Here is a 23,504-nt window from a genome sequence, read left to right on the forward strand (position 1 = left end):
TAAAACATAAATTATTAAAAAGATGAATTGAATATGAGCGTCCCTCAGGCCAACACGCATGTCAAACTATAGCCTACCAAATGAATGTTTTTGTTCGAAATTAGATCAAAATGTGATTACACGTGGAGGCCTACAATTATAGCTATGAAAGTAAACAGTCGGTCTAGAAAGTACTCGGAAAGAATCAGACTTTATCTCATCTGAATAATACCCGTTCACAACTGCACATGCAACCGCAGCCAGAAAAGACGACCGACCATCACTTGACCAAACATGAAATAGGCCTATTCTATAAATATACCAACTATCTCGAAACGATTGTTTAACGGAATTCTAAATATTATACACAAAATATTTCAATATTTTTGTATATCACACCGAGGCTGATGTTTCTGATTCGCAGCGCAGGATTAAGATTTTAGATGTTAGTGGGTCTCTATCTTTTTCTCTCTTTCTCAGGGCCCAAGGCCCCAAATATAAAAGAGAACACGTACAAGTCAGAGGGCATGGAGAGAGAGGGGCGAGACAGAGGCCTGAGTTCCACTGCACATTAAGTTTAGAAACCGTTGTCGTCTGATATTCGCAGAACACCCTCACATCGCCGGGTTATCAATAGAAGGTTGATCTTTGTCTATCAGTCATTTCCATTCATTTCTCTGGCAGTTGAAATGCCACATACTGGTGGCAGTATAGTGTAGGCCCAATGTTGACATTATATCTTTGTGATTGTTCACAGTGGGGTCAGTTATGTGAGCAGTGGCGTGTGTGGTGCACGCAGCGACGGAAATCAATGCCAACTCCACAAGAGCCACAATCTCAATGCCCCTACACGACAGCACATGCTCTAGGCATATGTGCATGCCCCGAAGCACATACGCATGGATTGCTTCATATGAGACCATTGAGGACTGTTGACACACTAGACCTCGGCTACTGACCGAATAGACAGTAAATGTCCCAGCGCGGAACTGCCATCTGAACACGGTAAAATACAACAATTGTTGAAATAACCTACTACTGATCTGTTTTGGAGACCATGCATGACCGACTGGCTATAGGCGTTTGTCTTCTTATGTGTGATTAAAAAAAAATAGAGGTCAAGCCTTTTACTAATATGCCTAATATTAGCCTAAATTATATGCTAGGCTACCACTTTAGGAAATAATTGTTTGATTGAAGAAAATTTGCGTTTTAGAGCACCCGGGACACTGCATGTGTAAAAGCCAAAATTCTGGTGACAATCCTGTAATAACGAGTTTATTGCTGTGACAAATGACCGTTTTGAGAAACAAGAACATTATCGAAGCAGAATGTCAATGCTACAGAGTCATCGTCGGTAGCCTATGAGCCGTAGCCAAGAAAATGTGAGAAAAGCAAATCAGATTAGGTTAAAGTTAGGCTATGTTTACGCGATGTTGGCCTATTTTTTTACATCAATGAGTCCAGGCTATAATTTCACACTAAAGTAATAGGCTGTATTGCTGCAAGCCTATCCTATTTCAGTGTGCGTGTGTGTGTGTGTGTGTGTGTGTGGTCGTGGATTGATTATTTGATTAAAATCAGAGTCAAGTATATTCCACCAAACGGAGAGAGCAGAGCTCAAACGAGCGCCTGTTTACCTCATGCTGACCCCTTCAACTCCGGGTGACTCTGCTCAAGAGCTGCACGGTAATGGATGCGACCGGTTGATTATCTCGATTCTTAATACAGACGCAGCGCCCTGGAGTGAAATGCTGTGTGAAGGATGGTAGCCTTTGAGATAATATACATGTAGGTTATCCTAGCTATTATATAAGAAAGGGAAAGAGTATAATTAAGCAATAAGGCCCGATGGGGTGTGGTATATGGCCATTTATACCACGTTTAAGGGCTGTTCTTACACCGACGCAAAGCGGAGTGCCTGGACACAGCCCCTAGCCGTGCTATATTGGCCATATACCACAAACTCCCGAGGTGCCTTATTGCTATTATAAACTGGTTACCAACGTAATTAGAGCAGGAAAAACACATATTTTGTTATCCCCGTGGTATACGTCTGATACCACAGCTGTCAGTCAATTAGTATTCAGGGTTCAAACCACCCAGTTTATTATAGTATTTATATCCTGAGATCATGCATGCATGTATTTACAGAAAATGTTGCTCCTCTCTTAAATAGGGATAATAGTACCTTCATGCTCTTTACATCAAACCAAATCCTCATAAACCGACCTCCATTTTCTCAATATAATCCCTGGCCATGCAGGGAATAAATTAATCTCTCTCTCTCTCGCTCGTCTCTCGGTCTGTCTGTCTCTCAGATTCATAGCATCTTTATTAGCATGAATGACAAGGCCACTGTTGCTAAAGCTCTCTGTCTCTCTCTATCTCTCTCTCTCTCTCTTTCAGATTCAGATTCATAGCATCTTTATTAGCATGAATGACAAGGCCACTGCGCTCTCTCTGTCTGAGCGAGAGGGGGGTGGGGAGGGAGGGAGAGCAATCTTATAGGTCCTACATTCTTTCAGTAACTGGCTATGACGCGAGGGTACGATGGGGGTGGGGGCTGAAAAACGTAGGGGGTGCCTTGAAATGGGTAATTCCTGATTTGAGGGTCAAACCGAGCTCCAGCTCCGCACACGATAGACTGCTGCATGGAGATAGAGGGAGAGGAGAGGGGAAGGCGGGAAAAGACTGGGGGTCTCTGGTGAACCAGGCTGGCTTCGGCAACCGTCGACGGTTAGAGTCAGACATAGGGAAATTCATTCAGACGTATGGTACAATCCAGTTTTAAAATACTAAACGTATATAGCCTAACCTTCGTCCAGTGTAATTATTCACCATAATAATGCGTTACTGACGGAGGTCTGAGGGAGTGTTCTATTTAATACGGTGAACTCTGTGGGTCTGCGTGTTTGGAGAATTTCGGATTAGGTGACACAGCGACTCTGGACACTGATCTAACAAACACACACACACCAGGATGACCGTGGAACTGTGGTCTCCAGGACCGAAACAGAACAGCGCATGAGGTACACAGACCCGAAGAGTGTGTGAGGAGTGTTTAAGTGAATGTGTGCGGCTGGATGTAGTGTTGTTTAGACTCAGCGGCTTGGCTTTAGACGGCTGTCTCTATGTCTTCAATATTCGGGTCCAGAGTTGATGTAGAGTGCAGACCTTGTGTTCAAATTCTTTGAAAGTAATTGAAATAGCCTAAAGACATTTCGAAGTAAGTATTTGGATAATTTTTCTTTGAAAATATAAGTAGGCTAGTTGAATATTGGAATGTTTTTGGAAACACTTGGAAAGTGTTTGAAAATACACAAATACACAGACAAGTGTATTTTCAAATACACATATTTAAATAGTCCATGCATTTTAACCAAGGTCTGTTTGGTCCAAGGGGTATTTGAAATAATGGAAACAAGTATCCTATTTCAAAATACTGTAGTTTCGGCTATTTACATGAATTTACTTGCAAATACTTTCAAATAATTCCAATATAAGTAGCTGATTTGGCCACATTATTTGAAAATACTCAAATACACAGAAAATAAGTATTTCAATAACAAATAGGCCTAGTAAATACGCATGTATTTGAGGCCAGGTCTGGTACAGTGAGAGGTGCAATAATTTATAGAAAACAAAACAATGTTTTACCAGTGGGCCCTGATCATTCACAGCTTATAATAATAGCATCCTTATATAACCGTCTATCTATTAGCTTACTAATAGCATATTTAATCACTAGTAGGATATTGTTACGCGTTATTAGTAAGGATATGCTACATACATTATTATGATCACTAAGCCTATTCCTATTATTCTTATCTTCTTATTAATTATGACTGTTATTCGATTATTATGATGATGATGATGATTATTATTATTGTTATTATTACATGTTGTTAAATATGCACATGCTGTGATATAGCCAAAACACAATTTTAAATAATAGATTAATAATAGATAAAGCCTTAGCCTACTGATATTTAACAAGACTACATGTTGCAGATGACTATCTAAATCAGAATAATATACATTTCATTGACTATCTAAATAGACATTTAAATGTTTATTTAAATATATATTTTAATTATGCTTATTTTTTCTCATTTGTTTCATTTGATTATCTAGACCATTTATGCATGAGCTTATTTCTTTAGGCCCAAGATGTTTTCAAATGCACAACACAGCTTATTTTGTAATATAGTTTTAGTTTGAATTTTGTCATATTTTCTGTGAAATGAGACTGAGGTGTATATTGAATTCAAGTCATTATTATCAGCTCTGTTATCCCAGGCCTAATAGGTTAATAATAAAGTATTAACATACTGTATTTTAGGCTTATCAGATAATAGTGTTTGTGTGTGTGTGTGTGTGTGTGTGTGTGTGTGTGTGTGTGTGTGTGCGTGTGCGCGTGCGCGTGCGTGTGTTGTGTCTATCCCGTCAGTGTGTCCCTTGGTGTCAGGTATTGTAGTGTGTGTGATGGCTAACGGCGGGGACCCGTTCGCCATCCCAGAGCGCATGGACACAGACACGAACTCACCGAAAGAGAACAAACCGGAGAATCACACTAGCTCCAGCTCTCCACCGTCACCGGGGACCACGCGCACACAGCAGGTAACTTCCCGTTTGTGTGTGTGTAAATGTAAAAAATTTCAAAACGTGAAAACGAGGCACTTGTATATATTTTTTAATTGTGGGTGATCACGATTTATGCATGATTTTCTCTTCTAAAGCGAAGTGGGAAAGTAATTGTTGAAAATAATGTCATTAAGTTAGTCTATAGTAGGCCCATAGCCTATTGAAGAGAACAAATGAAAATACTCTGAATAATATAGGCCACTAATTTAAACGATTATTCCCCTAATATAAAAACTAAAGTCGGCGAAGTAGCGCATTTCATTTCAAAGCAGAAACAAATAGCCAATTTTAGGAACGCGGGAGCTGAATATGACCTAGATTTGGTTTCTAAACAGTCGGTTGGTTACCTAGAACATGCCCAGAGCAAAACTGACTGACTGACTCTCTGGTTAAATCTGTGTCAAACTCTGTTAGTGAAAATATCGGGGTTTTCTTATAAATTTGAAACCTTCAGTAGCCTATTTACAGTGTAGGCCTATGCGGCATCTAATAAATAGGCTTACAATAGTTATTGTTATTAATATTAATATAGGCCCAAACGTATTGTCATTTTAATCAAACCGTTCCAATAGTACAACAGTCTCACTAAGATAAAATACATTGTTATTGGTCAGGCTGTAAAGGCTTACGTTTGTTGTATTTTTAAAACTGTTTTTACAATGTTCAATTAAGTTTATGTAGACCAATCGGTAGGATATTTCTTCAATGAGGGATCGGGACTTTGGTTTAAATATTTAGTATATATATCTCTTATCTTATCTGTTCTCTATTCTCAGGGGATGGAGGGAATAAAAGTCTACCTGCACGAGCGCGAGCTGTGGGAGAAGTTCCATGAGGTCGGAACAGAGATGATTATCACTAAAGCGGGAAGGTAAATGCGTGCGCTATGTGTTCTTGCATTAGATGAGAATGAAAATTCGTGTCCATTATAGGCTACAATTAAGCCTATAAACTAGTACAAATTGTTTTCTCACTTTTTACGTTAGGCTTAGGCTATAGGTTTTTTGAGCTTCCGTTAATTAACACTGAACATTTAGGGAAAATAAAAATGTGCCCACTAGGCCTAGACCTGTTAAACATGTCACATTTTTGTGATTAGGCCTACTGTTTGTAACGTTTGTATTTATAATTAGGCCCATAACAAGTAGGCTATTGGCCGGGTACACATTTTCAAGTAATATCATTTTCTCATTAGCCGAATAAATGATTGGCGGTGGCTATGAATATGGAGTTTCGCACTCGCCCCGCCCCTCTGGAAACCTCTTTCTCAAAGCTACGCATCCAAATCATCTCCTGTACGTGTTATTCTACGCACACATTTTTTCTTGCTGTTCACACTTCATCCCCCTTCACGTTTCTCTCTTTACTCACCCTCTTCTGATCGAACCATGATGATGTATCCTCCCACTGGACACAAACTGGTTGGTTGAATCAACGTAGCTAGTAACTTGTCAATGTATTGTGACGTGGAATCTACGTGAAAATACATAGGATTTGAAAAAAAGTAATCAACTGTTGTTTGGAAGGTGAAATTTCAACCACAGGATTAGGTCATCATTGTAACCAGTTTTCAACATAGACAAATTTAAATGAAATATGTTGAATTTGTACCTTTGAAACAATGTTGTATCTTCAACACATAGACAAACCTTGTTTAAAATACGTTGAATATGTACCTTTGAAACAGCTTTGGAGCTTCAATTTACAGTATACAGCAATATCAATGGAATACATTTAACTCTGAAAGTGTTAAATGTACACTAATTTCAGTGAAGATATGAGTCCCACTGAACTAGTGTTAAAATAACACTTTTGAAAGCGTTAAAGATCTAACTCTGTGACAGTGTTCCCAATTCAACTCTTAAAGTGTTCAAATGAACTTTGTTGTGGTGTTTGCATAGCTCTACTGTAGAGTAATATGCAACACCTACAGTGTAAAACACTTAATTTAGAGTAAACTGGGCTCACTTTGCTTAGTGCTGATGCTGTTAAACTTTCTCAGTGTAAGAAATGAACACCTCTAGTGTTACAGTAAATACTTTTTAGGTGTTGTTTTAACACTATGTTGTAAAGCCTAATTTGCATATTTCCCGGGTGCCTTTTCTTTTCACGTGAATTGTAGAGTTTCCACCCATGACTGTATTTGTTAGTGACAGAGACATGGTTATTGAATTATTTCATTTTAAAGGCCTGTGGCATTCACCAAGTGAGTACCTAGTCGAATGTGATCATTCAAATGAAGCTCTATGACAATACAATACATATATCATAAGGCCTTACTTTGATGGCAGTGGTGTTAGGATACTCCTGGTTTGCAGGCCACATCAGGCCTGCAGGTCACATTATGCCGACTTGCAAAGTGATGTGTAATTCCTATTGGAATCCAGTCAGAGTTAGGATATTCAACAGCTGGAATTTTTAATCACCTGCAACCTGCATTCAGAATGACTTTCAGCTTTAGGAAAGTTGATAAGAAGACTACCTAAACCATTTAAACTGGAACAACCATTTCAGTAACAGGTACAATAAATCTAACTAATTGATTGTATGTTATTTATCTTTGTGTAGCATAAGATTAATCAATCAATCAAAACCAAAAGCAAAAACACAGATGTTAAAAATAATCCTAAAAAATCTACCTGCAGTAGAGCATGCTTGGAAATATGATAATGATAAGCGGGGTTTTGATGGGACTGTTTTACTCTCCACACTGTACAAAATAACTGGTTATTAACACCAACGCTGGGGGTTCTTTTACACCACTTAGGGATCATTTCACTCTTACAGAGTGAGTTTAACTCCTGAATCAACAGGAACATTTTTACACTGAAAAATCATAGTTGGCCAATATGCTGTGTATTAGGACTGTGACAAATCTTTGTTGTTTTGGCTCTGTGCTCTAGCACTTTGGATTTGAAATGATACGATGACGATGAGGTTAAAGTGTAGACTGTCAGCTTTAATTTCAGGAAATGTTCATCCATATTGGGTGAACCATTTAGAAAGTACAGCACTTTTTGTACATAGTCGCCCAATTTTAGGGGACCAAAAGTATTGGGACAAATTCACTTATGTGTATTAAGGTAGTCAAAAGTTTAATATTTAGTCCCATATTCCTAGCACGCAATGATTCCATCAAGTCTGTGACTCTACAAGCTTGTTGGATACATTTGCTGTTTGTTTTGGTTGTGTTTCAGATTATTTTGTGCCCAAAAGAAATGAACAGTAAATAATGTATTGTGTCATTTTTTTTACTCACTTTTATTGTAAATAAGAATATGATTCAAAATACTTCTACATTAATGTGGATGCTACCACGATGACGGATAATCCTGAATGAATCGTGAATATTGATGAGTGAGAAAGTTACAGAGGCATGACTACTTTAATACATATACATATAAGTTAATTTGTCCCAGTACTTTTGGTCCCTTTTGGAGCTCACTGTATATCCGCCATCAGAAAAAAACTATGGGATGAGCAGCACTTCCTACTGGAGAGTTGTTCTATCTAGAGCTATTCATGTGTTCTCCCATCCAGAGTTTTAACCAAGCCCTGCTTAGCTTTGATATTTATCACTGACTAATACCAATGTACTATCGTGAGAATGGTTATTGAGAGGTCTCTAAATAACAAAATTCACTATAGCTATCAAAGTCATTCCAAAGGGTAGGTTTAACAGAGCAAATTAAATTTAACTGTACTTTAGAGATCATCAATGATACTATTTAGGCCTATATCGCATTTGCAAAGTCATCTAGAGCTATGTTTCAATTCATCCCAGGGTTCAACAAAAAATTGACAATACATACAGTGCCCTCAAAGTATTCATACCCCTCAACCTTTTCCATATACAAAGTGTGATTAAATTGTCATTTTTTTGTCAACGATCTACACAAAATAATCTAATGTCAAAGTGGAAGATTTTTTAAATAAAACACTAATATATTTTGATTAGATAAGTATTCAACCCCCTGAGTCAATACACGTTAGAATCACCTTTGGCAGCAATTACAGCTGGAAGTCTTTCTGGGTAAGTCTCTTAAGAGCTTTGCAAACCTGGATTGTACAATATTTGCACATTATTTTTGAAAAAAGTTCTTCAAGCAGTATAGCTTGAAGTTGGTTGTTGATTGTTGCTGGACAGCCATTTTCAAGTCTTGCCATATATTTTTCAGACGATTTAAGTCAAAAATGTAAATAGGCTACTCGGGAACATTCAATGCCATCTTGGTAAGTAACTCCAGTGTATATTTGGCCTTGTATTTTAGGTTATTTTCCTGCTGAAAAGTGGATTTGTCTCCCAGTGTCTGTTGGAAAGCAGACTAAACCTTTAGGACTTTGCCTGTGCTTAGCTCTATTCCTTTTCTTTTATCCTAGTCCCTGCTGATGACAAGCATACCCATAACATGGTACAGCCACCACGAGTTGTGTTTGAAAATATAAAGAGTGGTTCTCAGTGATGTGTTGGATTTGCCCCAAACATTATGATTTGTATTGAGGACAAAGAGTGTATTTATTTTCCACATTTTGTGCAGTATTACTTTAGTGCCTTATTGCAAACAAGATGCATGTTTTGTAATATTTTTATATTCCAAAATACATGTAGGTTAATATTGTGGAGTAACTACACTGTCGGTGATCCATACTCAGTTTTCTCCTATCACAGCCATTTTACTCTGTAAAATCACCATTGGCCTCATGGTGAAATCCCTGAGTGGTTTCCTTCCTCTCCGTTAACTGAGTTAGGAAGGACACCTGTATTTTTGTAGCAACTGGGTGTATTAATACACCATCCAAAGTGTGAAAAAATCATATTAAACAACATTATTGCACACATAGTTAGTTCATGCAACTTATCTGACTTAAGCACATTTTTACTCCTGAAGTTATTTTTGCTTGCCATAACAAAGGGGTTGAATACGTGTAACCGATAAATGGCTAGCTAGTTAGCGGGGTGCGCGCTAATAGCGTTTCAATCGGTGACGTCACTCGCTCTGAGACCTTGAAGTAGTTGTTTTTGTGGAGCGATGGGTAACGATGCTTCGTGGTAGGCAGTTGTTGATGTGTGCAACCAGGGTCCCTGGTTCGAGCCCAGGTAGAGTCGAGGAGAGGGACGGAAGCTATACTGTTACATACGTATTGACTCAAGACATTTCAGCTGTTAATTTTATTTATTTGTAAAAATGTCTAAAACGTCATTCCACTATGACATTATGGGGTATTGTGTGTAGATCAGTGACATTAACATCTAAAGAAAGGTTCATTCATTTTAAATACAGGCTGTAACACAACCAAATGTGGAAAAAGTAAAGGGTTGTGAATAAGGCACTGTATAGGTCTAGGGTTTCAAGCTTTGGTTGATTTCAAATGTAATCTTCAAATGAATCACTCGATTCAACTCTCCATCTTATCCAAAAATCAAGGCTAAAGAATAGGACTAAATCAAACTTTATTTAAAGTGCATTTAAAGTTTGATTAGATTAGATTTAGTCCTATTATTTGATTTCTGGTTGAGGTGAAGACGTCTATATCAATTATTCATTTGTAGACAATCTGGATATTGAGTTGTGCCAACGTAACCAAATATCAACCGTAGAAGGAGATGTATCTTCTGCTTGGACAGTTCCATTTGTGCCACTGACTAATTCCAGTTTGTCTACAAATTATTAACTGATATGTTGGATCCACTTCTGCATCTCAACCCAAAATCTAAGTTTAACAATAGTACTAAATCCAATCAAATTTGAAATACACTTTAAATAAAGTTAGATTTGATCTAGTCATGTTCTTTAACTTTGATTCTTTGTTGAGATGGAGATGTGAATCCAATTGATCAATTAGTCATTTGTAGACAAACTGGAATTAGAACCAGTCTAAATCAGTGGCACAAAAGATTCAAATGTTGATATTTGGTTGCGTTGACAACAAAACACAATTCAATATCACTTTTGTAATGCAATAAATAGCCTATTAACTTGTCGACAAGTTAACAAATGATCCTGAAGTTTGGATTCACATCTCCAACTAAACCAAAAATAAACTTTAAAGAATAGGATTAAGGCTGTGGCTCAGATGAAACTATCCAAGCATTCAATATCCTTTAAATATTGATATTTGGTTGCGTTGTCAATAGCATAAAGCTAAAACTATTTTAGAAACTAATGTAACAGTATTTATTCAACCTTAAAATGGCCATATTTTGAGTTTAGCCTAATGTAACTATACATGTATTTTTATGTAATCTTAGAAAGCGTGCATGATCAAGATAGCATGCAAAGGTTACAGGTCTGTGGAGATCTTTACAATTACTATAATAACCTGCGCAGAATCTCGAACAGCATTGATCACTTGCACTATGTACTTTTAATGTAATCTCAACTGCAATCCAGGTCATTTGGTTGTGCTATGAGATCCAAATACAAAATATCTGACATTGCATTCCCATTTGAACTTTGTTGTGTTTTTAAATGGTTGAAAGTGCAGCGATAACACATGTAGATGAATACTAAACCAAAAATCTGACATTGTTTTTCCATTCGAATTTGGCTGTGACTTTAGAAGTGTTGAAAGCATAGTGATGACACATTGGGAATTCAACAAACTTCTGGCTGTCTTTTTGAGTGGGTGAATAAAGGTTGAAATCTCATTGATCAACACCTCAACCAAATATTACCCACATTTCCACATTGAAGTGACATGGTGTGCCCAGTGGGCTATGTTTCTGCCTCATACTTCTGAACAGTTTAAATAAAAACCCTGCAGTGATTAATGAAGACTGCCTACAACCATATCTGTCTGTTGTATTGGATATTGCAGTTGCACAAGAGGGACGCAGTCCCTACACATTGCATTGGAGCAAAAACAATCTGCATTTTGTGTGATGATGGAGGCTAATCTTTGTAGGTTTCATACAGTAGCCACTAGCCAGAGTTGCTGGAAAAAAACACTGCTACTTTGACTGCCTGTCTGCTTCCTGCTTAGCCAATGTTTACAATGATGATTGAAAATAACTTTAAATTGCTAATTGGACTGTGACTGTGTCTTGCTTGTGTTTGATATGCTGCCTAGATAGCTGCATGCAACTCCCCACTTGAGTTTTGCACTGGAGTTTGTATGAACATGTTGATCATGTCTTTTGTGTTCAACATGTAAATAGCTGCATGTAGCTTAACTCCCCTCCGGAATAAAGAACATGAAATCATGCTTATGCTTAATATCCTACTGAGGCATGGAATTCAATAGAGAGAACATGTCGACCATGTCCTTTGTGTACAACATGAAGTTTGTAGGCTACACCAGACAGTCGTTCATCGCCGATTAAGGAGGGGGAAGCGGCAACAGAGCAGTGGGCAGCAGCTACATATTTTTTTAGGAGGGCAGAAATCTCAGTATCTTTAGCCAGAACAAATTGGGCCTCCAGAAAATCCGGAACTGCAGCCACTCCGTAAATTGTTTAGATGATTCTAGTTTTGTTTCGGGTTTTGCTCACAACTGCAGCAATGGCTGCTATGCCTCAGTCATAGGCTACTGATATTGTTATGATCCTGACTGTCTGTGGTGTTGCTGTCTCGCCAGGCGGATGTTCCCCTGCTACAAGGTGAAGGTTACGGGCCTCAACCCTAAAGCCAAGTACATCCTCCTCATGGATATCGTGCCAGCGGATGACCACCGCTACAAGTTTGCGGATAATAAATGGTAAGCTAGCTATATAACAAAACGTTGTATATTTAAATAGCCTACATTATGTGTTTTGAGCTGCTAAAAATAAATAGTAAAACAGTATATATTTTAACAGCATTATAGAGAGTGAAACATAACACAGAGCAGGGACGTGGATGTTTAGGTCCCACTCAGTGCCCTGTGCTCTGTGGCCTAGTTTCCTGTGTATGCCTGCTGCCTGCGCATCACACCTCCTGCCCCTGACCACCAGTTCAGTCTCAGTACCATGGGTTCATGTGGCGGGCAGATTAAAGGCTAGGTTTCACTGAGGTCAGCACCAGGCTGCAGGGGAGATGTCGGAAACTCATAAACTCAGACATTTCCAACTTGCTTACTCGTTGTAGAAAGATCTTACCCGAGTTTCCCTCTTGGGAAGTATCAGATACAACCAATATGAAGCTCTACGCAAATAATTTACGCTCATTTTAACTAGGAGGTCCCAGGTTTCCAACATGACATGAATGCGGCATAAACCCTCTCGTGCTGTGTATGTCTCCTCTCCCTGGTCACATGATGGAGCCCCGTGGCACCCTTAAGGACACGTCATTCATCTGCTACAATAGAAGATGGGCGCTCCATTTTCAGTCATATGTTTAGACAAGGGACTATGTTAATGCCTAATGTGAATGTTGTTATGCGTGGGTAGATTATTTGTTTGTAAATATCAGCGGTGCTCTGTCATTTCCCAGCCATATTTGACAGAAGTGGAATAACTTCAGTGAACATGTTTGCCAGCTCGGTCCAGTTGTTGCCAGTTGGAGGGCATTCTTCTCTGACAGATTCCAACTTAAGGAGTCATACACACGACAACAACACGCACACACCTCATAGGCTATTGTCATTAAAGTGGCACGGTTGGGATCAATTAAATTATTTTCCAGTAAATTCAGGAAGTACACTGAAATTCCAATTGTCGTCAACGCTTTTCAATAAGGAAAATGTGGAATTGGAATTTGGTTTACTTTCTGATTTCACTGGAATTTAAATGAAATTGACTCAAATACTATAAAACAAACCAGAACATTTAGCATGTTTTAAATATACTGAACAGAAATATAAACATGCAACAATTTCAACGATTTTACTGAGTTACAGTTCATATAAGGAAATCAGTCAATGAATTAATTTGGCCCTAATCTATGGATTTCACATGGGCAGTGGCGCAGCCAATCAGAATGAGTTTTTCCCCACAAAAGGGCTTTATTACAGACAGAAATCCTCCTCAGTTTCTTCAGCTGTCCGGGTGGCTGGTCTCAGACAATCCCGCAGGCGAAGAAGCCGGATGTGGAGGTCCTGGGGTGGAGTGGTTACACATGATCTACGGTTGTGAGGCTGTTGGGCGTACTGCCAAATTCTCTAAAATGACGTTGGAGGCGGCTTATGGTAGAGAAATGAACATTAAATTCTCTGGCAACAGCTTTGGTGGACATTCCTACAGTCAGCATGCCAATTACACGCTTCCTCAAAACTTGAGACATCTGTGGCATTGTGTTGTATGACAAAACTGCACATTTTATAGTGCCATTTTATTGTCCCCAGCACAAGGTGGGGTAAGGTGTAAGGATTATACTGTTTAATCAGCTTCTTGATATGCCACACCTGTCAGGTGGATGGTTAATCTTGGCAAAGGAGAAATACTCACTAACAGGGATGTAAACAAATTTCTGCACAAAATATGAGAGAAATAAGCTTTTTGTGCTTATGGAAAATTTCTGGGATCTTTCAGTTCATGAAACCAACACTTTACATGTTGCGTTTATATTTTTCCTATATGGACAATAGTTTTTGGAAACATGTTCACATGGTTGGAATTTGCTTGTACCTCATTGCTCTGATTAACACCTGTATTGGTATGAACATATCCTGATGTAACAGACAGGGGCCAGCAGGGTGTCTCTTTGTTATAAAAGCAGTTGAAGCGTGAGGAGGATGTTGGTCTAGTAATAATAATAGATACAGCCAGCGGCGCACCATGGCATGTCAGATTTATGTGTCTCCTGTGCCAGTGTGACAGCACGACCACAGTAAATAGCATGGCCAGGTTAGACTGTGTGTGTGTGTGTGTGTGTGTGTGTGTGTGTGTGTGTGTGTGTGTGTGTGTGTGTGTGTGTGTGTGTGTGTGTGTGTGTGTGTGTGTGTGTGTGTGTGTGTGTGTGTGTGTGTGTGTGTGTGTGTGTGTGTGTGAGCGAGAGAGACACACAGTACGAGGGGCAGGTAAAAGGGCAGGGCTGGGTCAGACCAGGGCCAACTGACTAGCATCCAATTGTGATTGATATTTGGTTGAGTTGTCAATGTGTGAATTTTGTGTGTGTATGTGTGTGTCAGGTCTGTGACGGGGAAGGCGGAGCCGGCCATGCCAGGGAGGTTGTACGTCCATCCTGACTCTCCGGCCACCGGAAGCCACTGGACACGTCAGCTTGTCTCCTTCCAGAAACTCAAACTCACCAACAACCATCTGGACCCCTTCGGACACGTTAGTCCTCAACCTCTCTACCCTGTGTGTGTGTGTGTGTGTGTGTGTGTGTGTGTGTGTGTGTGTGTGTGTGTGTGTGTGTGTGTGTGTGTGTGTGTGTGTGTGTGTGTGTGTGTGTGTGTGTGTGTGTGTGTGTGTGTGTGTGTGTGAAGGGATAGTGCTGCTGTCTGCTGTGGTTCTGTTAGAACAGTGGGAACCTCAATAATGATGTTAGGTACGTTAAGGGTCATTAGCTCATCCATGCCTGGTTGGACCGTCACACTGGTTGGTTGGACCGTCACACCAATTAGGATTAGGCCTCTCGATGAACGCACACGCACGCACACACAACTATTATCTGCTTTCTGCTAGGCCTATTATCTGTTAATACTTTACTATTACACACAGAGCATGGCTACCAGAGAGGGAACAAAATCACTGACACGACAAACATATGCACAGTGCATTGGTACATAAAGACACGCATTTGGAAATAAACAATTTAGCTTCAGCATAGCATGCGTCCAGACACAAGGGAAAATTTATGGATAGGCCTATTGAATATCTCCTTCTACAAGTGGGATGGAGTTAGAGCATTGGTTTAATGTATTTGTTTTTGTTGTGTTGCAGATCATATTAAACTCCATGCATAAATACCAGCCCCGCCTCCATATCGTCAAAGCAGACGAATACAACAGGTTTGGTTCCAAGAACACTGCCTTCTGCACGCATGTGTTCTCAGAGACCGCCTTCATTGCCGTGACATCATACCAGAACCACAAGGTACCGAAACACTGAACACACAAAATCATTTATGACTTTTCTTTTTTTTTTAAGTCACATTTTCGTTCATCTTATTTGATCAGATATTTCTGGATTATTTTGGCATAGATACAGTTAAATTGTCCAGGTCCTGTTGTACAGGCCAGAGTTGTCTTATGGGTATATAGATTTGTGTTAGCCATGTGAATCAGTGCATTTTCCCCCCCGATCACTGTTCTCAACTCAACATGTCCAGTTTGATTACATCCCAGTGTTTACGCATCACAGGGCAGCTCTGACCTGTTCCTTTCCTTTGATCATATATGTTATGGTTCCAGCGCCATAGAGAAATCACTCTCACACACAGACAGGTAACTGCCAAAATAAAGGAAACACTTGAGTAAATGAGAGATACAAAGTATATTGAAAGCAGATGCTTTCACACAGGTGTGGTTCCTGAGTTGATTATGCAATTAACATCCCATCATGCTTAGAGTCATGCATAAAAATACCCAGTTTCCCATTATTTTGGCTACCATGGCTAGAAGCAGAGATCTCAGTGACTTTGAAAGAGGGGTCTCAAAGGACCATAGGGGGTTTAAATGGTGTGTGTGTGTGTCTCAGTCACCAGATCTCAACCAAATTGAACACTTATGGGAGTTTATGGAGACAGTGTTTTCTATATAAATATAAATCAACACCATCAACAAAACACCAAATGATAGAATTTCTCATTAAAGAAAGGTGTTGCATCCTTCCAATAGAATTCCAGACACTTGTAGAATCTTCACCAAGGTGCATTGAAGCTGTTCTGGCGGCTCGTGGTGGCCCAACGCCCTATTGAGACAGTTTATGTTGGTGTTTCCTTTACAGTGCATTCAGAAAGTATTTAGACCCCTTCACTTTTATTCACATTTTGTTACGTTACAAACTTATTCTAAAATGAATTAAAAAATATATATCTCATCAATCTACACACAATACCCATAATGACAAAGCAAAAAGAGGTTTTAGATTTTTTTTGCAAATTTATTACAAATAAAAAATATCACATTTACACAAGTATTCAGACCCTTTACTTAGTACTTTGTTGAAGCACCTTTGGCAGCGATTACAGACTCAAGTCTTGAGTATGATGCTACAAGCTTGGCACACCTGTATTTTGGGAGTTTCTCCCCTTCTCTACAGATCCTCTCAAGCTCTGTCAAGTTGGATGGGGAGCGTCGCTGCACAGATATTTTCAGGTCTTTCCAGAGATGTTCGATCAGGTTCAAGTCTGGACTCTGGCTGGGCCACTCAAGGACATTCAGAGACTTGTCCCAAAGCCACTCCTGCGTTGTCTTGGCTGTGTGCTTAGGGTCATTGTCCTATTGGAAGGTGAACCTTCGCCCCAGTCTGAGGTCCTGAGCGCTCTGGAGCAGGTTTTCGTCAAGGATCTCTCTCTACTTTGCTCCGTTCATCTTTCCCTCGATCCTGACTAGTTTCCTAGTCCCTGCCGCAGAAAAAGATCTCCACAGCATGATGCTGCGACCACCATGCTTCACCATAGGGATGGTGCCAGGTTTCCTCCAGACGTGACACTTGGCAATCAGGCCAACGAGTTCAATCTTGGTTTCATCAGACCAGAGAATCTTGTTCTTTAGGTGCCTTTAGGCAAACTCCAAGTGGGCTGTCATGTGCCTTTTACTGAGGAGTGGCTTCAATGCTGCAGAAATGTTTTGGTACCCTTCCCCAGATCTGTGCCTCGACCCAATCCTGTCTCGGAGTTCTACGGACAATTCCTTCGACCTCATAGCTTGGATTTTGCTCTGACATGCACTGTCAACTGTGTGACCTTATATAGACAGGCGTGTGCCTTTCCAAATCATGTCCAATCAATTGAATTTACCACAGGTGTACTCCAATCAAGTTGTAGAAATATCTCAAGGATGATCAGTGGAAACAGGATGCACCTGAGCTCAATTTCAAGTCTTATAGCAAAGGGTCTGAATACTTGTATAAATACTTATGTAAATAAGGTATTTCTGTTTTTTAAACGTGTTTTTGCTTTGTCCTTATGGGGTATTGTGTGTTGGTTAATGAGGACATTGTTTTTATTTAATCCAGTTTAGAATAAGGCTGTAACGGAACAGAATGTGGAAAAAGTCAAGGGGTCCAAATACTTTCCGAATGCACTGTATTTTGGCAGTTACCTGTAGTTTCTCTCTCTCTCTGTCCACACACGCGCACGCGCACACGCACACGCGCACACACACACACACACACACACACACACACACACACACACACACACTGAAACACATGAAATACAAGTTCAAATTATGTGCAATACAAAATTCTAAACTATTGAATGCAAATTGAATTCCTGAACACAAATTCAAAATGGTTTAATTCAATTACTATTGGCATTTATATCGCTCCATTGTGAAAGCCCACGGCGCACCCGTGATAAACACATCACCACGCCTAACAAGAAAAACACAAACCAACGGCAAGTTTCCCACCGTGTCATTGTCAATGAAAATACCTATTTTTCACCCCAAATGTTCCTAGAACAACTATATTTCACTTAAGGACTTTAAAGCTGGAGTCCTTGGTGAAACTGCTACGTTCATTTGGGATATTACAACAACAAAGAAATTACAGCAAACAACAAACTTTGTTTAGTTCTTTTCCCCTCACCTCTGTTTTGTCCATAAAACAATAACAAAGGTGCTGGGGGCCGACAGCGGCGCTGTTTCTCCTAATGCGGATTCCATCTTTAAACCTGCCAACTGTTTAGGGAAACAGTTTACACTGCGATTCTGCTGGTTCAAAATGAATACTTTCAGAACATGGTCAGTGTCTGTGGAATGTCCATGTTGCGTTCCAGAATCCCAGAATCTAGCAACTGTTCAGGTCCAGATTCAACATTTAGTGTCTCATGGATCAGCACAGTAACACAAAGGGCTGGGCAGGGTGTTTGGTGATCTAAGGCAGTGTGTTGTGTCCCTGTCAGATCACCCAGCTGAAGATAGAGAACAACCCGTTCGCTAAGGGCTTCAGAGGCAGTGATGACATGGAGCTGCACCGCATGGCTAAGATACAGGGGTGAGTACAGACTCCCTCCCTCTCTCTCTTTCTCTCTCTCTCGCTCTCTCTCCCTCCCTCCTTCTCTCTCTCTCTCTCTCTCAGACTTTTGATCCAGCCTGTCTGAAAGGGACAGTCTATTTTGTGCATATTGTGTGAGGCGGTTTGAGTAAGTGTCCTCTCAGAAATCAACTGTAAACTTAGAAGGGAAGAGGAGGGGAGGAGAGGGGATGAGGAGGGAGGACTGGGGAGTCACTGTACAGCTCTAGGTGAAGATTGACGGAGGTGAAAAGAAGGGAGGGGATGGACTGGGGTGTTAGAGAGATTGAGAGAGACGATGAAAGCAGAGAGAGAGAGGTGAGGGAGAGTATCTGAAGTGGCATGTGGATGAGAGTTTATTTTTAGAGTAGCATTTTATCTGTCAGCACAGTGTGTGTGTGTGTGTGTGTGTGTGTGTGTGTGTGTGTGTGTGTGTGTGTGTGTGTGTGTGTGTGTGTGTGTGTGTGTGTGTGTGTGTGTGTGTGTGTGTGTGTGTGTGTGTGTGTGTGTGTGTGTGTGTGTGTGTGTGTGTGTGTGTGTGTGTGTGTGTGTGTGTGTGTAGAGCCACAGACCACTGTCCCCTACATACCACTGAGGTCACCGAGAGGCCAGTGTTCAAGAGAAAGAGAGAGTAAAATTACATCAAAACATGCATTTCTTTAATAGAAGAATAATGATCAAACTGGGAGGGAGACTACAAAAAGAAAGGAATACTGAGTGTGTAATTGAGGTTTTGAGTCACAAGTATGGAAATATACAGTATATTGAAGAACAGGTGGAAGTAAATTATTGTGTAATATTTTGGCAAGCAGCTTAGACAATATTTTCAAATCTACGTTAATTAGACTGTTTGCCTAAAATATATTCATATATCTGCTCACTGGGCACACACTGGTTGAATCAACGTAGTTCCAACGTAATTTGTCAACGTATTGTGACGTGGAATCAATGTGGAAAAATTTGAAAAAAGTAATCAACCAGCACTGTTTTCATCTAATTTCAACCAACATTATAAACATTGAAATTAGGGTAAAACTTCAATTTAAATACATTGACTTAACCTGACTAACAGATGGTACATCAATAAAAGTGTATTATTAATATCGTGAATTTGGCATCCATATGGGCTAATGATAACTACTTCTAAACTTTCAAAGATCCAATCAACCATGGATAAATGATAGTATACCTACCTACATGTAGAAATGATGGTGTCTTTTGTTGGGCAAATCAGATGTCAATGTAGCCTACATAAACGCAACCTCACTCCGAATTTACTTTCACATACAGATTGCGTAAGAAAGGTTAGAGGAGTTACTGTCAACTATTCAATGTTATTTAGGTAGTCTACGGAAATAACTATGGAAGCTGATTAATGTCTAAATGTGTTGAAATGATAGCACAGCTTGTTTCCAAAGCTAAGCAGGGTACATAGAGGTAGGCATCTGGATGGTAGACTTGTTATCAAGTGCATTACCCCTCATATACCATTTAAAGAGTCACTGTTCAGACAGAAATCGTTGGACTGTGACTTCCCATTTTATTTCAATATACCTCGTTATTTAGGTTGATAGCTTAACCGTTGAAACAATGATGTTTATTCAAACATACCATTTTACTATCATTGAAACAAGGTCAAAGGCAATTTAAATGTATACATATTTCTGATGATTATGTTGAAATTAGATTGATGAAACAACCTGTTAGTCAGGTTATGTCAATATATTTAAGTTGAAGTTTTACCCTAATTTCAATGTTTATAATGCTGGTTGAAATTAGATAAAAACAATACTGGTTGATGACTTTTTTCAAATCCAATGTGTTTTCCACATTGATTCCACGTCATAATACATTGATAAATTACATTGAAGGTTGATTTAACCAGTGTGTGCCTGGTGGGTGGTGGTTTAGTTTTCTTAGTACTGGAGGCCTGTCTCATTACTGTGCTTGGACTAAAAGATGATTTGAAAATGTGTTGCAAATAGTATATATCACTGCTTCTCCCCCCCCCCTCTCTCTGTCTCTCTCTTGCTCTCTCTCACCCTCTCTCTCTTGCTCTCTCTCTCAGTAAGGAGTATCCGGTAGTTCCTCGTAGCTCAGTGCGTCAGAGGGTGTGTCCTAGTGGGAGTCCGTTTGGGGGGGAGGCGAGGGGGTTGGGTTTGCACCCCTATTCCTGTGAGAATGGGGTGAGCAGCACCCCCCAGGACCTCCTCATCCCCCCTCCAGCCCCCTACACCCTCCCCCAACCAGACACACACGAACACATGCAGGTGTACCACTGCAACAAGAGAAAAGGTACGCTACGCTGCATTTGTACGATTACTGTCACTCTAAACACTGGAGCAGTTTGTATTGCCTCTTTGTCTCTGGCGTGATTTGTTTCTATGATCGTCATTGTTAGTGGAAGACCAGTCCCCTTTATAGTGTGTTACTCAATCTTACACCCCCCCTCTCTCTCCCCACAGCGGATGATAGCTGTCCTACAGCAGACAATCACCAGTACAGGAAGCCCTACATCGTCAGTTCTCCCAGCAACGACGAGTCTTACTATCAGCCGTCTGCTTACCCTCATCCCCCTCTCCCTCCCTCCGTCCATCCCCCTCCCCCTGGTCTTTCTGACTCCCCATACAGGTCAGAGGCGGGGCAGCGGCAGGCGTGTATGTTTGCTGGCTCAGAGCCCAGACTGGAGAACCTCAGCTGTACATCCTGGTCCTACAGCTGCCCATTGACTCCACCCATGGCCCCCATGACCCCTACTGACCCCTACACAACCTTCCCCCAGCAGCCCTACTCCTCCAGTCCCCGGAACGCTCAGCTGAGCTCCATAGCCCACCAAGGCTCTCCTCCTCTGGGGGACTCTCTCTCGCACGGCCAGACCCAGAGCTCCAGACCACACCAGACACCCCAACACCCCAGCCCACCCGTCAGAGAGTACCACCGCTACCCCTCTTCCCCATCTCCTCCTCACTACCACACCCTTCACACACATGTCAGGGGAGGGGTCCCAGAATGGAGCGCGGCCACCTGATTGGACCACAGGTGTAGGGGAAAGACTCTGATTGGTGGCTTGGGGTTATGTTTATGTGAGGTGTTGTCATTTTATGTGTGAAGAGATTTAATTGGCCAGTTGTGTGTTTCCCTGTGCCATGGGTGGAACGTTAGATCTTCTGTGTGTTACGTTTAAGTCCATCCTCCTCTGACTGGGACCTCTCTGGAAGGAACTGATGTTAGAGGAACTTGGTGGATAAGCATTCAAACTAGAGGGACAGGAAGAAAGATGATGCCATCAACTAAAACGTTCCAAGCTTCATTCCTGAGACTGTTTTTAATACAGTATGTGACCTGTCTGTCACCCTGTCACCCTGTCCCCTGAAGATGTGAGACTGTCTCTCTGTGGCCGTGGTTCCCAGTTGGTTTGTGACCCACCGAAATCCCTGTGATCCAACAGACAAAACCATATTTCTAATCTGTGTGTGTGTCAGCTCAGCTCAGGGCTGCTGTGAGTTAATGTCGGCTGAGAGGGGCTGCGGTGGCCACAGGCAGAGCAGAAGAGAGATAAACTGTTAGTTTACACCAGGCTGCAGGGAGGAAGACATGCACACACACACACACACTGACAAACACAGAGAACTTGTTTAGAGGCTGCCGCATGGCAGAAGACCTGTACACACTCCCATTGCATTTTGGGTATACGCACATCTCATCATCATGCAGCTGTCACTGCTGGCCTCTCCTTTACCCCTGAACTGACCAAACAAAACTCTCTGTTTCTCTGAACTGACCAATCAACACTTTCCGTTTCTCTAAACTGACCTATCGATCAACACTGTCCTTTACCCCGAACTGACCAATAAACACTCGATCAACACTACATTTCTGTCTCTCTCTGCCTGTGTTTCTAGCCCCCCCCCTTTCAAGCCAGTATTATAGTCACATTTTAAAACATATTTAGACATCATATGATTATTGTTCTTGTCTAGATATTGTTTTATTTTCCTTGAGAGTCAGTGGGTGCATTAGTTGGAACCAGGTGATGGCCTGGTGTTTTACACTAACATAGGAAGAGTTCGTATTGGTTCACAGAGGATCAGTACGTAAGCACTGTATGTGCAGAGCGAGAGTCATTCCTGTGTGTGTGTGTGTGTGTGTGTGTGTGTGTGTGTGTGTGTGTGTGTGTGTGTGTGTGTGTGTGTGTGTGTGTGTGTGTGTGTGTGTGTGTGTGTGTGTGTGTGTGTGTGTGTGTGTGTGTGTGTGTGTGTGTGTGTGTGTGTGTGTGTGTGTGTGTGTGTGTGTGTGTGTGTGTGTGTGTGCGTGTGTTTATGTGAAAGCAATACTTTAAAAAGAGACGTCCTGTGATCATTTGAGAAGTGTTTGTACTTTATTGTATCGTTATTGTTTATAGTATTTATTGGCCTTGAGATTTTGTCTGGTTTTGTTGTAAGATGGTGAAATTACACAGTGTTGGTTGAATTGTTCAAGTTGTTTGTTTCCCATTGAAGTTTCAATTTTTTTGCTTTCCTCCCGTCTCCTGTCATTTCCTTTTGAATACAATATTTAACATGGTTGTAATAAATGGCTTGTTACTTTTTCTGTTCTGATGTGTGTGTGTATATATATACAAATGTATTTACAGAACTTAAATACGTTTGAAGAGAATTTCAAATAACTCAATCTGTTGTCATGTTTATGTTCCTTCTGAAGAGACATGCATCACACACACACACACACACACACACACACACACACACACACACACACACACACACACACACACACACACACACACACACACACACACACACACACACACACACACACACACACACACAAAGGC

The 23,504-nt window shown here is 40.7% G+C and overlaps 1 protein-coding gene across 2 annotated transcripts; it reads left to right on the top strand.

Moving 5' to 3' along the window:
- Positions 1–832: 832 nt before the first annotated feature.
- On the top strand, positions 833–23,258 carry LOC139576682 (T-box transcription factor TBX5-like). Of its 2 annotated transcripts, none has more exons than XM_071403017.1 (9): positions 833–984; positions 4,433–4,602; positions 5,403–5,497; positions 12,205–12,324; positions 14,674–14,821; positions 15,431–15,583; positions 18,561–18,652; positions 20,739–20,965; positions 21,136–23,258. In XM_071403017.1, exons 2-9 carry the CDS (start codon positions 4,468–4,470, stop codon positions 21,696–21,698), a joined length of 1,533 nt encoding a protein of 510 aa, XP_071259118.1. In that variant the 5' UTR covers positions 833–984; positions 4,433–4,467; the 3' UTR covers positions 21,699–23,258. The 2 variants fall into 2 exon arrangements, with proteins under 2 accessions (XP_071259118.1, XP_071259117.1); XM_071403016.1 differs by lacking the exon at positions 833–984 and adding an exon at positions 2,606–3,011.
- The last annotated feature ends 246 nt before the right edge of the window (positions 23,259–23,504 follow it).

The sequence above is a fragment of the Salvelinus alpinus genome, chromosome 5 (genome assembly GCF_045679555.1).
Source record: "Salvelinus alpinus chromosome 5, SLU_Salpinus.1, whole genome shotgun sequence".
NCBI lineage: Eukaryota > Metazoa > Chordata > Actinopteri > Salmoniformes > Salmonidae > Salvelinus > Salvelinus alpinus.

Excerpts from the sequence above, each read along its gene's own strand:
- LOC139576682 (XM_071403017.1), top strand. The coding sequence starts at position 4,468 with ATGGCTAACGGCGGGGACCCGTTCGCCATCCCAGAGCGCATGGACACA. Across the intron at positions 4,603-5,402 it reads GGACCACGCGCACACAGCAG|GGGATGGAGGGAATAAAAGT; the intron begins GTAACTTCCCGT and ends CTCTATTCTCAG. Across the intron at positions 5,498-12,204 it reads ATTATCACTAAAGCGGGAAG|GCGGATGTTCCCCTGCTACA; the intron begins GTAAATGCGTGC and ends CTGTCTCGCCAG.